The sequence below is a fragment of the Hyla sarda genome, chromosome 4 (genome assembly GCF_029499605.1).
Source record: "Hyla sarda isolate aHylSar1 chromosome 4, aHylSar1.hap1, whole genome shotgun sequence".
In the NCBI taxonomy this organism is placed as follows: Eukaryota; Metazoa; Chordata; class Amphibia; order Anura; family Hylidae; genus Hyla; species Hyla sarda.
In genome coordinates this window covers 401,861,723-401,877,181 of record NC_079192.1, presented here as the reverse complement: position 1 = coordinate 401,877,181, position 15,459 = coordinate 401,861,723, and the positions used below count along the sequence as shown (strand labels likewise).

The 15,459-nt window shown below is 43.1% G+C and overlaps 1 protein-coding gene across 1 annotated transcript in view; it reads right to left on the bottom strand.

The window, feature by feature from the left end:
- The window catches only part of LOC130367492 (uncharacterized), a 65,125-nt gene extending 49,935 nt beyond the window's left edge, over nt 1–15,190 (bottom strand). Inside the window, exons 1-4 of the mRNA XM_056569915.1 lie at nt 14,703–15,190; nt 11,236–11,559; nt 6,562–6,882; nt 1,314–1,422 (exon numbers count right to left, since the gene is read on the bottom strand). Coding sequence (XP_056425890.1) covers nt 1,314–1,422; nt 6,562–6,882; nt 11,236–11,559; nt 14,703–15,036 — 1,088 coding nt within the window. The 5' untranslated portion in view covers nt 15,037–15,190. The remainder of the gene's footprint in view (nt 1–1,313; nt 1,423–6,561; nt 6,883–11,235; nt 11,560–14,702) is intronic.
- Nucleotides 15,191–15,459: the final 269 nt, after the last annotated feature.

Sequence of the window (15,459 nt, the reverse complement as noted above, 5' to 3'; positions counted from 1 at the left end):
TTTTATCTGCACAGACGGCAGGAAATTGGTGGTATTGGATAGGTACAATACCACCCAACTGTGCAAGCCTACAGATACAGTAGCATTGCCGTCACCTGCTCCTGAGCTGATCAGCCTTCCGACATCCTCATCATCAAACTCCTCTCATTATGAACAGAATGGATATGCTGTCTCCCCCTCAGCATATCCACCACTATGCCTAACACCACCAATCCCACTTGTGCTATGCTCGGCCACTGCATCCTCCTCCACCACCACCAAAGCTCCAAAGGCCTACCGTGACACAACTCCTCCTTAAGACTAATGCTATCCTTCTGTTTAGCCTTAGGGAAGAGCAAGGACAGAGATGATAGAATGGACTGTCTAGGACAGAAATTTCCATTGTGCCTTGTAACTGTAGATAATGAGGAATCCACGGACAGCTGATTCACTGTTATATCGTCAGAGCCTTCTTACTCCTGACGCTAAACCATTCAACCATTACACAAGTGCCGTTCCATCTGCTGAAACCACATAACCCATGGAAAACATTGAGAACTCTTCCTTGCTGATGATCCTGCTGCTACTCTCACCAGGCACCTGGCTGCTACTACCTGTACTGGTGTTGGTACTGTCACCAACATTACCACTGCTTCGGTCAGCTGAATTTGTATTGTAATGTGATAGCTTTTATGAGCTTGTTCTGAAGGGACAATGCTGAGATATGTAGTGCACCAACTGAACACACTAATGCAGGGAGGTGACAGGAGGTCACTGTCTGAGGTCAGCTCAATGCATTGCTCAGCTTTCTTTAAATTGTAGTGTCATTCAGTTTTTATGGGCTCATTCCACAGTCAGACTGCTGGGATCTGTAGTGCACCAACTGGACACAGTAATGCATGGAGGACCTGTCTGAGATTAGCTCACTGTTCAATGCTTTGCTCAGCTAGCTTTCTATTAGATTTGTAAAGGCTTTCTGGGATCAGTCGTTCCTCTGTGCACTGCTCTTTCTCTGTCAGCTTTTTCTCTCCAAGATGGTGGCTGCAATGCAGGGCACAGGGTTTTATCAGCCTCTTAAACCCACCCCTTTGCTTTGTCCTCATTCCCCTGGGAGCTGTATGTCATATAACGTAAGCATTGATTGGATAATCTGGGGTCACGTGATCTTGTTAAAAGCTGCAAGGTATGCTGGGCTACCCTCCGCATCATCTCAGTGTTCCCAGTACTTCCTCCAATCATTCAGGTACCAAAACATCATGTGTTCCTCATCTCTTCTATTAACAATAGCGCCGATGCCAGGCTGCACAAGCCGAGCATGGAAAAGCCGAATTTACCCTAAAGTTCTGAACGAGACCGGGTTTGCTTCATTGTTATAGGCTTCATTGTTGTGTCTGCAAATATAGGTCCAATGGGACCTGCCAAATAGCTCCAGTTTTGTCTTATCTGTTGAAAGGATCAATTATTTTCTGTAATTGTTTTATTTGTTATGACTTGTCAGTGTCAAGCTGTTTCAGGTAGCATTGTGGTTTTTTTTTCTGTCTTTAATGGAGAGTACAATTTTGTACAAACAATTTTGTTTATGTAGCAGAACTGTGTTTGTTTGTATGTATGTATGTGTATCAGAGCTCTGTGTGTGTGTGTGTGTGTGTGTGTATATATATATATATATATATATATATATATATATATATATAGTGTGTGTGTGTGTGTGTGTGTGTGTGTGCAGCAGTGCTGTGTGCTTATATTTTGCATGTTGCAGAGCTGTGTGTAACCCCCTGGGAGTACTATTTTGTATTATCCTGCAATTAAATGAAGTGGCCAGTAAATGGCAGATTGCACAAGCAAATTAAAGGGGTACTCCTATGGAAAACTTTTTTTTTTTTTTTTATCAACTGGTGCCAGAAAGGTAAACAGATTTGTAAATTATTTCTATTAAAAAAATCTACAGAGGAAATTATTTTCTTTTTGGAACACAGAGCTCTCTGCTGACATCTCTGTCCATTTTTAGGAACTGTCCAGAGCAGCATATGTTTGCTATGGGGATTGTTGCCCCATAGCAAACTGTGTTCCAAACAGAAAGTAATTTCCTCTGTAGTATTCAGCAGCTAATAAGTACTGGAAGGATTAAGATTTTTTTAATAGAAGTAATTTACAAATCTGTTTAACTTTCTGGCACCAGTTGATTAATAAAAAATAAAAAAGGTTTTCCACCGGAGTACCCCTTTAACTGAACAGTTACTAAAGCTGGGGAAGAAGAAACTTTGTGGACATGTGCTCTTAGCCATCTTGGATTATTCATTTGCAGCTCAGCAAGCTGAGAGGACACTGAACCAGGATCCCTCACAGGCTTTTTCTCTAAGAGTGCCTGAGTGGAATCTGCTAGCAGCTTGAATAAGATCCAGTGCTTGTAGCCAGAAAGCCTCTGTAATTAGTGAAGAGAACTTGAAGCTGGACTGACCTGATTTGCAACCTGTCTAAGGGTAAGCCTGAAACCCTTCCTCTCTGTCCAACAACAAGGCACCATGAACCCAAATTAGAATAAAATATACGTTTACGGACATATTGAGAGTTTCAGCCTACTCAAAGTAACAATGTGGAGCAAGGCTTTGTATGGACCTCATCTATTCAATGTGCACAAACTGAAGGTATCCAGTAGCTGCTAGGGCAAAAATTAGGTTGGGCCGCAGGTGTGCTTGTGGATGGGTGAGACCTATATATACAAATTGCATTTGTCTGATTTTGTGCTATACTACACCTTACTGTTTGTTAAGTTATGTTGTGTCAGTCATATTGTTTTTGCAAAGATGTTCCCACATCCATGACTTGGATGATCTGTTGGGTGGAGGCACTGCCGCAGATATGTACCCCAGCTCCCAGGTAGTGGAGGCACAGATTGGTAACAAGGGAAGGGTACCATAGAGATATAGGTGGACACCCCTAAAACCCTGTTATAAGTAAAGAAGAATTCACCTGATCAGACTTTAAAAAAAAAAACTACACAACTTCCTCTGAAGCATACAGCAGCTGATAAATACTGGAAGGATTAAGATTTTTATATAGAAGTGATTTACAAATCTGCATAACTTTTTGGCACCAGTTAATTTTAACAAATTTGTGCCCCTTTAATCCACATAATCCACAACCCTACAATTTGTACAACACTATACAGAACCATATGGACTGTAGTAAAGCAGAATAGAAATAGAAAGTGGATGAATTATATTTTATTTGCATCATCATAGGGCTAGTAAAGGTCTTCACAACTGGTGTAGTGTTTACTGCCGTTGCCTTTGTGGACTTCTGTACGTTGCGTACACAATGGCTGTCTTTACATGTGACCTTGGTCTCTCTAATGTCGAAATTTCAAGCTGTAGGAATATATAATATCAATTTGATTAGGCATAATGTGAGCATCGTGTAACTTAACAAGAAAAAAGCACCAAAACAAGGGCATAGGTCATATGGGCAACCATTTCTCTGATGGAAAGAGGAATATGCCACTGCCAGGCACCACAAAACAAAAAGGATCGGGCATGATTCTTGAGAAGAGATGTTCAAGGGGGGATATGATAAACGTATATAAGTATATTAATGGCCCATACAAAAAATATGGAGAAAAACTGTTCCAGGTTAAACCCCCCCCCCCCCCCAAAGGACGAGGGGGCACTCCCTCCGTCTGGAGAAGAAAAAGTTTAGTCTCAAGGGGCGACACGCCTTCTTTACCATTAAAACTGTGAACTTGTGGAACAGTCTACCTCAGGAACTGGTCACAGCAGGAAAAATTAACAGCTTTAAAACAGGATTAGATACATTCCTGGAACAAAATAAGATTAATGCTTATGCAGAATTATAAAATCCCATCCCTTCCCCAATATCGCGCCACACCCCTACCCTTCAATTCCCTGGTTGAACTTGATAGACATATGTCTTTTTTCGACCGTACTAACTATGTAACCTTACTATGATTAACCCCTTAAGGACTAGGGTTTTTTCAGTTTTTGCTCTTTCCTTTTTTTTTTCTCCTTCCCTTTTAAAAATGATTAACCTTTCAATTTTGCACCTAAAGTTCCATAAGATGGCTTATTTTTTTTACACCACCAATTCTACTAATTAGTGTATCTTTGTTACTTTAGACGCCGCGACTACAGGGTTAACAGCGCATGGCACAACTGTCAGTGCAGCATGCTATTAGCCCAGGGTCCCGCTATGGTTACGGCGTGACCCCGGGTTATAGACCAGGACCGGGTGCAGGGCGTATAGGTACACCCTGCCTCTTTAAGAGGTTAAAATCCTTCTCTCCCGGACATCTGCTTTTAGGAGGGAACCAGGGGCCCTAAGATTGTCTGACAGTCCTGTCAAAATCTAAAATGCATGGCCAGATTTTACCCCTTGGCGATTCAGGTCATACATGTGAGCTCAGGAGATGAAAGACATTGTCATATAATCCTTTAAATACTCTGATCAATAGCGATCACTGCATTTAAAGACACTAAGAAACTTTAAGAAAATAAAAAACTATATATATTTTTTTAAAGCCCATAAAATAGCATTTTTACAATATCACAATATTACAATACCAACACACAATTTTTTTTTTCCTGGTTTCCATAGATTTTATGGTAAAATGACAGATGTCATTACAATGTCCAACTGGTCCTACAAAATAACAAGCCCTCCTATGGTTTGCAAAAAGAAGAGAAAAATTTATAAATGCAAAAATGCATGGGTTTAAATGTAGTAATATGAAAGTGTTTTTTTTTTTGTTTAGAAAGTCAATTACCTCCTAGAACCATCAGGGTTTTCTCATTTGGAATCCATCTGGGGTGGAAAAAAATAAAGACATTTTTATATTAGTTTTTGGAATAAAGAGTCAAATACCCTACAGAGAAAAAGGTGGAGGCCAAGATAGGTTGAGATGAACCACTGTATACTACTACTATTACTACTACATACATAAAAACTGGTGCCAGAAAGTTAAACAGATTTGTAAATTACTTCTATTAAAAAATCTCAATCCTTCCAGTACTTATTAGCTGCTGAATACTACAGCGGTAATTATTTTCTTCTTGGAACACAGTGCTCTCTGCTGACATCTCTGTCCATTTTAGGAACTGTCCAGAGCAGCATATGTTTGCTACGGGGATTTTCTCCTACTCTGGACAGTTCTTAAAATGGACAGAGGTGTCAGCAGAGAGCACTGTGCTCGTGATGTCAGCAGAGAGCACTGTGTTCCAAAAAGAAAAGAATTTCCTCTGTAGTATTCAGCAGCTAATAAGTACTGGAAGGATTAAGATTTTTTTTATAGAAGTAATTTACAAATCTGTTTCACTTTCTGGCACCAGTTGATTAAAAAAAATAAAAATAAAAAGTTTTCCACCAGAGTACCCCTTTAATGTTAATGTTTTTTCACTGTGGAAAGTCAAAGTGAGCTCTTCATATATTACATGTAAAAGACTAAATAGAATTATATTATTTATTGTATTTAACAATGTAAAATGTCAACATGCACCAATTCAGCTGTAGCATTGAAAGCCACATCAATTGCAGGGTACTTCACCTAACACAATAGTGGATCATACCCATGGAGATCAATGGCTCTAAGGCTATGTTCACACAATGGAATTTCTGTGCGGACGTCTGCACAGAGAGTCCGCAGTAGCAGAGTCCTATTGATATCAATGGGATTTTGCTGCGCTGTTTACATAGCAGAATTTCAACATCTGGCGTGGAAATTCAAATTCCGGTGTCTGCAGAAATAAATGACATGTCTATTCTTTCTGCAGACTCCACACGGAAATACATTGGCGTCTATGAGATGACATATTTCCAAAGAGTAATAGCGCCGGCATGTTCTGCCGGCATTCTGCTGTTAGGGGAATGTCCGCACAGAGATATTCCATGTGGACATTTCCCCGTGTGAACATTGCTTTATATTTTGAACATCGAGTGCCGAAGGGGTTTGGTTAGGTATCGAACTCTTCTCTCTCTGTTTGGGTAGTGTGGGTAATGTTATTTATAAAAGATGTCTTGAAATGATATATATTACAATGCTTTCAGCTGCCGCCTGACATTAGTCTTCTCCAAACCATAAAAGCATTGTGAAGCCCCTACCCCTGTTTTCATGACCCAAGTTCTAGCTTCTTGTTAGGTAACACTGTCACACCTTTGAAGATCATATCCTTAAAGGAATACTGTAGTGGAATATAAGTTAACCCCTATTTGGGCCCCTGTGATCGCCTGTAAGGGGGCGGCGGCAGTCCGCAGGAAGGGGGTGTTCTGTGGCAGCCGACACACCCCCTCCATGTATCCCATAGAGATATGTGGAGGTGGCGGGCCTGCCGTGGCTTCCTGCTGGGGACAACACGGCGCTTCCTGCGTACTTCCACAGCCCCATATAGGAGATCCTTCAGATAGGGGATAAGTTATATTCCACTACAGTACTCCTTTAAGCAGGTTTTTGCCTGGCCCACCCTCTCTATAAACACTCAATAGGAGCCCCAATCCCTGCCTCTATGGTATGTACGTCCTAGATCTTGGATGCCCAAGCTCTGTTTTTCAAGCTATATCAAATATAGACCTTACCATCCTCCACTTCCAAATTGATTTCCTTCATCTTGTCGTTGAAGAGTCCGGGGACCTCCACGCGGCAGCAGTACATTCCTTCGTCCTCTTTTGTCACCGATCTGATGGTCAGGGACACATCTCCAGTTTTTATGTTTCTTGTCAGCTTGTATTTTTCTAACTCACTCCAGGACACATCGCCATCAGTTTCGAGAATGGTGTCTGTACACTTAAATGTTGGGCAAGTGCCTCGTCCCCAGCACATAGGGGTTGTGCCCTCGCTGACATTATATTTACAGGGTAATGTCACGGTATCTCCTACAAGGGCTGTCACACGGTCAGCTGTAAAGACAGAAGAGACAAAGTATATAGGTGTGGTGTCCCAGTACAGGACATGGTCCTTTACCCTCCCTAAGTCCCCTCAGGAAGAGTCCCTGCAGTCCATAGGGCTCTCATGCCGGGTTCACCCCTTTGCTCACCTTCTATTGTCTCATATAAATGCATTGTATATATTGTGTATGCATTGTCAATATGTATAAAGTTTGTACAAATGTGTACAGAAGTGTTAGTCATGTGAAGCACTGAAGTGTTAGTCATGTGACACTACCCAGAGTTCCATGGGCACAGGAACCAAAGGCTTAGCAACCAATGGGCTTTAGTCCATCCCCCTATATAGTATATAAGGGGCTGTAGTTTCTCAGTTAGCTCTCTTGTTCCTAAACTCTCTTATCTCCTGGATTTCAGCCAAGCACAATCTCAGCATATACTACTAAATTCATCTCAGCTAGGCCAAAGCCTAAAGAACCTGCCGCCACTTCAAAACGTGAGTTATCAAGCTCTATCTATGCAGAAAGTAGTACAAGAAAAAACTTTTTTTGGGAGCGGTGTACTAATCCTTCCGTTGGTAACACTTTTGAATGAATAAAATTCACACTTACACTTGGTGAGTGGTCACTAGAACCACTCACACACTTTCAAAAGCCCGTAGATACAACCAGTGATCTCTTATATCAGTCCTTTCTCCGCATCAATCCTCCTCGGCAAGTGACTCGTCACTCCGAATAATATAATGAAGAAACACAAAAACAAATATAGGAGAGCGGACAGGATCGATATTCATATGCAGCCACTTTACAACTTTCCAAGTGCAATTTTACTTACTTCGGTGAGAGGGTTTTTTCGTCCTTAAACCCCCCTCAATCCGGCTAGCCTTCAAACAAGTTTGTTTCCACCACGCCGTCCAGGTATATGACACACCGTCAATCGATCACTTCTTTTTCGGATCCGTCCGAAATTTTTCTTTAAAATCACTGCAATGCACTTAACTTCATTCAAAAATAATAATTTATTTCATAATCCATACAATCCGACGCGTTGCGGGGAGAAAATTCCCCTTCCTCAGGGATACCTATTCCTAACACAATTACTACTTTTATATGGATCTATGACCCCATGTTCACCCGGAAACAATTGTCCATTGGACGAAACATTATGGTATTTTTAATGTTTCGTCCAATGGACAATTGTTTCCGGGTGAACATGGGGTCATAGATCCATATAAAAGTAGTAATTGTGTTAGGAATAGGTATCCCTGAGGAAGGGGAATTTTCTCCCCGCAACGCGTCGGATTGTATGGATTATGAAATAAATTATTATTTTTGAATGAAGTTAAGTGCATTGCAGTGATTTTAAAGAAAAATTTCGGACGTATCCGAAAAAGAAGTGATCGATTGATGGTGTGTCATATACCTGGACGGCGTGGTGGAAACAAACTTGTTTGAAGGCTAGCCGGATTGAGGGGGGGTTTAACCTCCTGAGCGGTATTCCCGAGCGAGACTCGGGGTTAATTTTCCCTGCCAGGATCGGTAACCCCGAGTCACGCTCGGGGTAGAATTGCAGAGTTCCCGGCCGGGCTGCACGATATATCGCAAAAGCAATGCGATATAGCGATGCGGCCCCCCGGGAAACATGCGATTATCTGCTCTGGTCGGCTCCCGTTGCGGGGGCCGGCCAGAGCAGGTAAAGAAAAATACTAAAAGTCAGTGTTTCCCTACCAGGGTGCCTCCAGCTGTTGCAAAACTACAACTCTCAGCATGCCTGAACAGCCAAAGGCTGTCCGGGCATGCTGGGAGTAGTAGTTTCACAACAGCTGGAGGCACCCTGGTAGAAAAACACTGAGCTAAGTGTAAAAGGAAGAAGTAGTAAAATAAAAAAAAATTTTGCTCACCTAGTCCCGGTCCCTGCAGATGTCGTTCCCCTCCGTGCGGTCCGTGTGTCCTCTCTTCACTATTCATCTTCTAGGACCTTTCACTTTTCAGCCAATCACAGGCCGCAGTGGTGTAAAGCCTGTGATTGGCTGAAGGGGAAAGGGCTTGTTCTGCAGCAAATACACTAGGTTTGAAATCTGCCCGGCAAACCCAGTGTATCCTGCTGCAGGACAAGGTGACAAGGGGGGGGGGGGGGGGGGAGGAGAATGTGACAAAGGGGGGAATGTGACTGAGGGGGAATGTGACAGGGGGGGATGTGACAGGGGGGGAGGGGAATGTGACATGAAGGGGGGATGTGACAGGGGGGGAGGGGAATGTGACATGAAGGGGGGATGTGACAAGGGGGGGGATGTGACAGGGGGAGGGGAATGTAACATGAAGGGGGAGAATGTGACAGGGGGGGGAATGTGACAAGGGGGGAAGAATGTGACAAGGAGGGGGGAGAATGTGACAAGGAGGGGGGAGAATGTGACAATGGGGGGGAATGTGACAAGGGGGGAAGAATGTGACAAGAAGTGGGGAGAATGTGACAAGGGGGGGAATGTGACAAGGGGGGAAGAATGTGACAAGGAGGGGGGAGAATGTGACAAGGAGGGGAATGTGACAAGGGGGGAAGAATGTGACAAGGAGGGGGGAGAATGTGACAAGGAGGGGGAGAATGTGACGGGGGAATGTGACAAGGGGGGAAGAATGTGACAAGGAGGGGGGAGAATGTGACAAGGAGGGGGAGAATGTGACGGGGGAATGTGACAAGGGAGAGGGGAATGTGACAGGGGAGATGTGAAATGGGCGGAGGGAGATGTGAAATTCAGTTAAAAAAAATTGTACCGCTTTTGGTACACATTTCCAGACAGAATCATACCGCCAGGGAGGTTAAGGACGAAAAAAACCCTCTCGCCGAAGTAAGTAAAATTGCACTTGGAAAGTTGTAAAGTGGCTGCATATGAATATCGATCCTGTCCGCTCTCCTATATTTGTTTTTGTGTTTCTTCAAGCTCTATCTACAATTCTAGTGACTACTATTCAACTCAAGAATAATATTAGTAGCACAATGGCCTGCATAGATATTCTCAATACTACAAGTCCCAGCAAGCCTGTGAGGTATCCTGCCTCCCCGTGGCCTCTAGAGAAACTGCATAACTGTAAAGACTGTTTCTTAAGAATAACAAGTAAAAGTTCCAGTTCTTTCATAATTCCTGCTGTGGACATTCCTTTATTGAAGACCATTATTGGGTTGGTTGACAGCGGTTACCATACCGGAAGAACCACACCCTGGCGTCACGAATAATCAAGGGTTAATAACACCTTACCCCACAGGGTTAATACCACCAGACCCTGCTACACTATTGCAACACCCCAGCTCACCACATAGGCATGTAGCAGTCATGTAGAAGGGACATGACAATAGTTACAGATCCATAATACGGTACCCATAGACTACTATGTGCTCATAATGTACTACTATTGGCTCCAGGAACCCTGAGTTTTTTTTCTCATAAATAACAATCCAATTCAACACGTTCCATCACATACAAAAGTACAGAGAGTTCTCCTCTAGAAGCATAAGGTGCCTCATGGAGGCATTACACAGAGGCATGCAGATCTGTGATGCATATTAGATCTGTGATGCAAAAAGATGGTCAATGTTTACATATCATGAGCCTGGAGGCACATACTCTGCCATATTGGCCAAACCCACTTTAATGTAAGGATTTTAAATCATTTTCTATGTAAAAACTGTGAAAGCAGGGTGTTTCACCCTACGGGTTGGACACAAAAAGGCGGTGGGCATTTCAAAATTATATGGGAAAACTTTGAAAAGTAGAGATAAGTAGAGTTAAAATGGTAAAGTCTTAGAAAATGCGCAGAGAAGACTCAGTGTGTGCTAAGACGCAGCAGAGAAAGACCTTGGAGAAAGTCCTAGAAAAAAGTACGATAGAGACAGCCAAGCACTGGAAGTCCAGGGTAAGAAGAAGCATTCTGTAGGGGGACAGGAGCCTCTATGTGAGATGCCCGAGTCTATCCAAGCTCCTACACATTCTATTTAGTAACCAAGTCAACCCCACATCTGCCTTAGAGCGTAAACCTGGAACTACCATAAGGCGGCCAATACTGGACCATCACACTTTACCCATTGTACCCATAGGTAATTGTTTCCACCCCTAGGCCTGTATAAAAACAGTAGTCTTTATTTAACATGAAATGTACATAATTCTAGATGTACAGAATGTGCTTAGTTTGAACTTCACAGCTGTGTCAGTTCAGAGAATAAGGTAGGGAGATCTGAAGATCTTTTATAACCATAGCTACATTGTGATCTACTTTTATGTTGTGCCAAATCGCCAACACAGCCCTTCTACTTCTGCTCTCAGTACAGTGCACGGTAGTATATTGATTCATTCCAAATAGATCATGGGGAATACTATACCATCACGGATCTCTACACGGATTTCCTTCTTTATATCGTTGAAGGCTCCAGGTACGGCGATTCTGCAGCAGTAGACTCCACCGTCATCCGCGTTTGCCGATTCGATGGTTAAGGACACGTTCCCCTTTGCTAAGTTCCCATCTAAGTTATATCTTTCTGATGCTCTCCAGGTTACTTCATTGCCATCGCTTTGAAGGATCTTGTTGTGACATTTGAGTAGTCCACAATGGCCGTGACCCCAGCATGTTGGGTTTGTGCCACTATCGGCGTCGTATGAGCATGGCAGTACCAGTTTATCGTTTACTGACCCTCTGACAAGATTGACTGTGAAAATAAAGGAGAAGTAAACAAGTATTACGACATGTAGATAAAGTGTTCTGTTATTTTTTAACATGCCTTCAACATGTGGATTTGGTCAAAAGTTTAGTAAGATTTTTCCTAAGGTTTTGCTCTGCTGTTTTTTGAAATTATTAGAGTAACATTATAAGCCTGACTTAAAGGGAACCTGTCAGCTGCAATTCACGTTCCAAACTTTTGACACTATTAGATGCTGTTAGGACAAGGAGACACATATATATTTTTCTACTTCCATAATATAGAAAAATTATTTTCTTTTCTTCCTGGTTCCAAGTGACAAAGAGATGTTTCCACGCTACTAAAGTGCTAAGGGCTGGAACGCCTTCTCACTTACCCTTCCAACCCTGTTCATGCTTGATTGATAGCCAGCTGGAAGCCGAGCCCTGTTTCTAAACTTCACACCTGTGCACAATTTTTATGCACAGAGCAGGAATGAGATTGGAAAACAGGGCTCGGCTTCCAGGTGACTATCAATCAAGCATGAACAGGGATGGGAAGGGGAGCAATGAGGCATTCCAGCCCTCAGCACTTCAGGGGAATGGGAACACCTCTTGTATCTTGTGACGTACTGCGGTGGTTTAGATATGAACAAGCCCTATAAAAGCATACATAGATAAATATAAGAAAGGTACCATGTATCTCCTTACTTAAAGAGTACCTATCATGATCTAAACTCTCCCTTACTCTCCGCCCCCATCTGCCCCTGACTCTCACTGACCCTATCCCTGTGTTTCTTTTCATTCAAAACCCCCTCTCTTTCTACCTGATTTATTGTCTTCTTGGCTGCTCATTCAGCCATCCTAGTGTGAGAGAGGAAGGGGGCGTGGCCCAGCATAGAGGCTATGAACACAGCAGCCGGCAGCTCTGAATCTTCTCCTCTCTTTTTACAACTACATGTGCAGAGAGAAGAAAGATTGGAGCACAGTGCTGGCTCCTGCCTGTCTGATTGACAGGCAGGGAGCAGCGCTGAGCTTGTCTGTGTCCCGGCTGCAGTCTGAGATTTAGGACTCCAGCATGAGTCTGAAATCTATAAAAAGGGCTTGCGGCCAGGACTGGTAGGGAGACCCCTAGTGGTAATTTTTTTCAAAGTAGAAAATTAAATAGAAAGAAGCATATTTTTTAATAACATGCAATTGGAAAGTTATTCTGCATACACTAATCTATAACATATCAAAAAAATTATTTTTATGAAAGGTACCCTTTAACAGGTATCTTACAGGGTCAGCAGTATGGAACTTGAATTGAGCTGACAGGCTCCCTCTAAAGGGGTTCCTGGGATAAGCCATAAGAGTTTCAATTATGCCGATTCTCGTGTGAATGGGAGCAAACGGAGCGGGGGAACCCCTGGCGTAGTGGCGCCTTGACGGGGGGGTTTTAGTGGCTCTCCCAGATGTTAGTAAGGGTTAATGTGGTTAGAGGTATATTTCAAGGGAATGGGGGTTAAAGGGTTAAATGGCTCCTGCTCCTTTAAGGGACAGTAGCAGGTGGCTCGAGAGTGGGGTGAAAGGGAGGTCATCTGGAGGGGAGGGGGAGGAGAGTATATAGGGGGGTGCCCCAGGGGGGGAGGGTACTCACCAGTCGGCGTGTAGAAGCGAGAAGAAGGTCCCGCCCGCCCGCCCTCTTGGTGGGTGGGATTCTGATAAGGGGGAGGCATGTGAAAGGGTCCCGGGGGAGTTAGTAGTTTGAAAGATAAATGTTTGAGATGGTTCAATTGGGCCTCCTGGTGGTGGTTCTGGGCCTCAGGAGTTCAAGGGATTGTGCAGAAGGTTACCGGGGTGCCCCCGGGCCAGGGGCTCGCGGCCAGGGGTAAGAAGCGTGTTGCACAAATCCGGTTGGGGGAGGGGCGTGCCCTCCAGTTTGGTTATGTTTATATGTAAATATTCAAATGTTATTTATTGGTTTGTTAAATAAATGGGTCACACGGCCCAATTTTCCCACAGCAGGTGTCAGTGTCTTTTCTATTGGGAGAAGGGGTTGTTACGTGGTTAAGAGTGGGTTAGATAGGAAGGGATGTATCTAAAATCCCATCCAGTCATGAGATGAGCTGCAGTACCAGGCACAGTAGCTATGCCTAGGTGAATAGTGGCACTCGGCACTCCGGTAACACCACCTCTTCATTATATTGATCAAGTCGACATAAAAGAAATAGTGAGTACGGCACTGCCGGGTACCTTTTCTGCAGTGGGAATTAGTGTTCAGGTGTTGACCCGACTCACACTACTAAGAGCTGAAACCAATGTCTGTGCTCTGTCCTCCGGAGTCCAAGGGAATCGATCAAAAAAAGGAAGAAAACTTGAGGAGGCAATGGAACTGTAGTTTCACGAAGTTTATTCTTTCAGGTCATAGATGCAACAGCTTCTTAGTTGCATCTATGACCTGAAAGAATAAACTTCATGAAACTACAGCTCCAGTGCCTCCCCAAGTTTTTTTCCTATTTTTGATTATATTGATCAACGTTGTTCCCAGAGAAACTTTCAGTAAGGTTTCAGTGTAGATCCTAAGAATAGGCTATCAATGTTGGATTGGTGGGGGGTCTAACGACCCCCACCAATCCAACATTGATAGCCTATTCTTAGGATCTACACCGAAACCTAACTAAAAGTCCAACAAACCTCATTATAAGTCAATAGAATCCACTAAAATTTGTTGGGATCCACCTAAAAACAAGCCCATCCTACTAGTCCTGTCTCCAAGTAAAGACGTTATAACTTTCGAATAAGCAGAGCCTTTCGTGTCTCACTGACACAGAGGGTTATGAGACATCTTGACTTTGCGCATTGTGGTCTAGCTTTTAGAAAATATGAGAATTCAAAAACCCAGAAATTACAAAAATGTAAAAAAAAAAAATTCCATGACATGGGACCATTGGGTAATTCTAGTCATGGAAATTGCTCTGTAGGTCCAGATCATGACCAGATTTTTCACAATTTTGGACTATGTATAATTCTAGTCATGGAAATTGCTCTATAGGTCCAGATCATGACCAGATTTTTCACAATTTTGGACTATGCATGTCCAGTTTTTCTATAAATGAAAGAATAGACTAAACCCAAGACTGCTCACAGGATATTATAAAAAAAAACAAAGATAACGAAAAAACAAGATCCTACCGTCTTTTATTTCCAGTTTTATCTCATTTTTTATGTCATTGAATAATCCCGGGATCCGAACGCGGCAACAATAGGTTCCCTCCTGATCCTTCGTCAACCCACTGATGGTTAAGGATACATCACCCTTTGTGACATCTCCCAATAACTTGTATCTGTTGGATTCGGCCCAGATCACGTTGGTGCCATCAACAGCGAGGACCTTGTTCTTACAGCCAGAGATAGGACAGCTACCTTTACCCCAGCAAACCTCTCTGGGACCTCCATCAACCGGATACTTGCAGGGTAAAGTCAATGTGTCGTCCACTGACCCTCGCACAAGATTGTTTGGCATCATGGCTGTGGAGAGAATGGGATCAAATGTAATTTCTTATCACGGTTTTTCTAGTGCTGCCTTTCTAGACTAGGTTGCCATGTTTCCAGGACTGTTTAGGAGTTGAGCCTCAGTCTAAATAGTTACGATAGTGCACCTCGAGTTAGTCAGAACTGCTCTCTAGGCCTCTTGTGGTTGACCCCCCCCCCCCCCATTCATAATATTTAGAAACTAAAAAATTGTATGAGGAAGATTTATCAAAACCTGTCCAGAAGAAAAGTTGCTGCGTTGCCCATAGCAACCAATCAGATCGCTTCTTTCATTTTTCAGAGGCCTTTTCAAAAATGAAAGAAGCAATCTGATTGGTTGATATGGTCAACTTTTCCTCTGGACAGGTTTTACAGGTTTTCCCTCATGATGTCACGCCCCGCCCCCTCAATGCAAGTC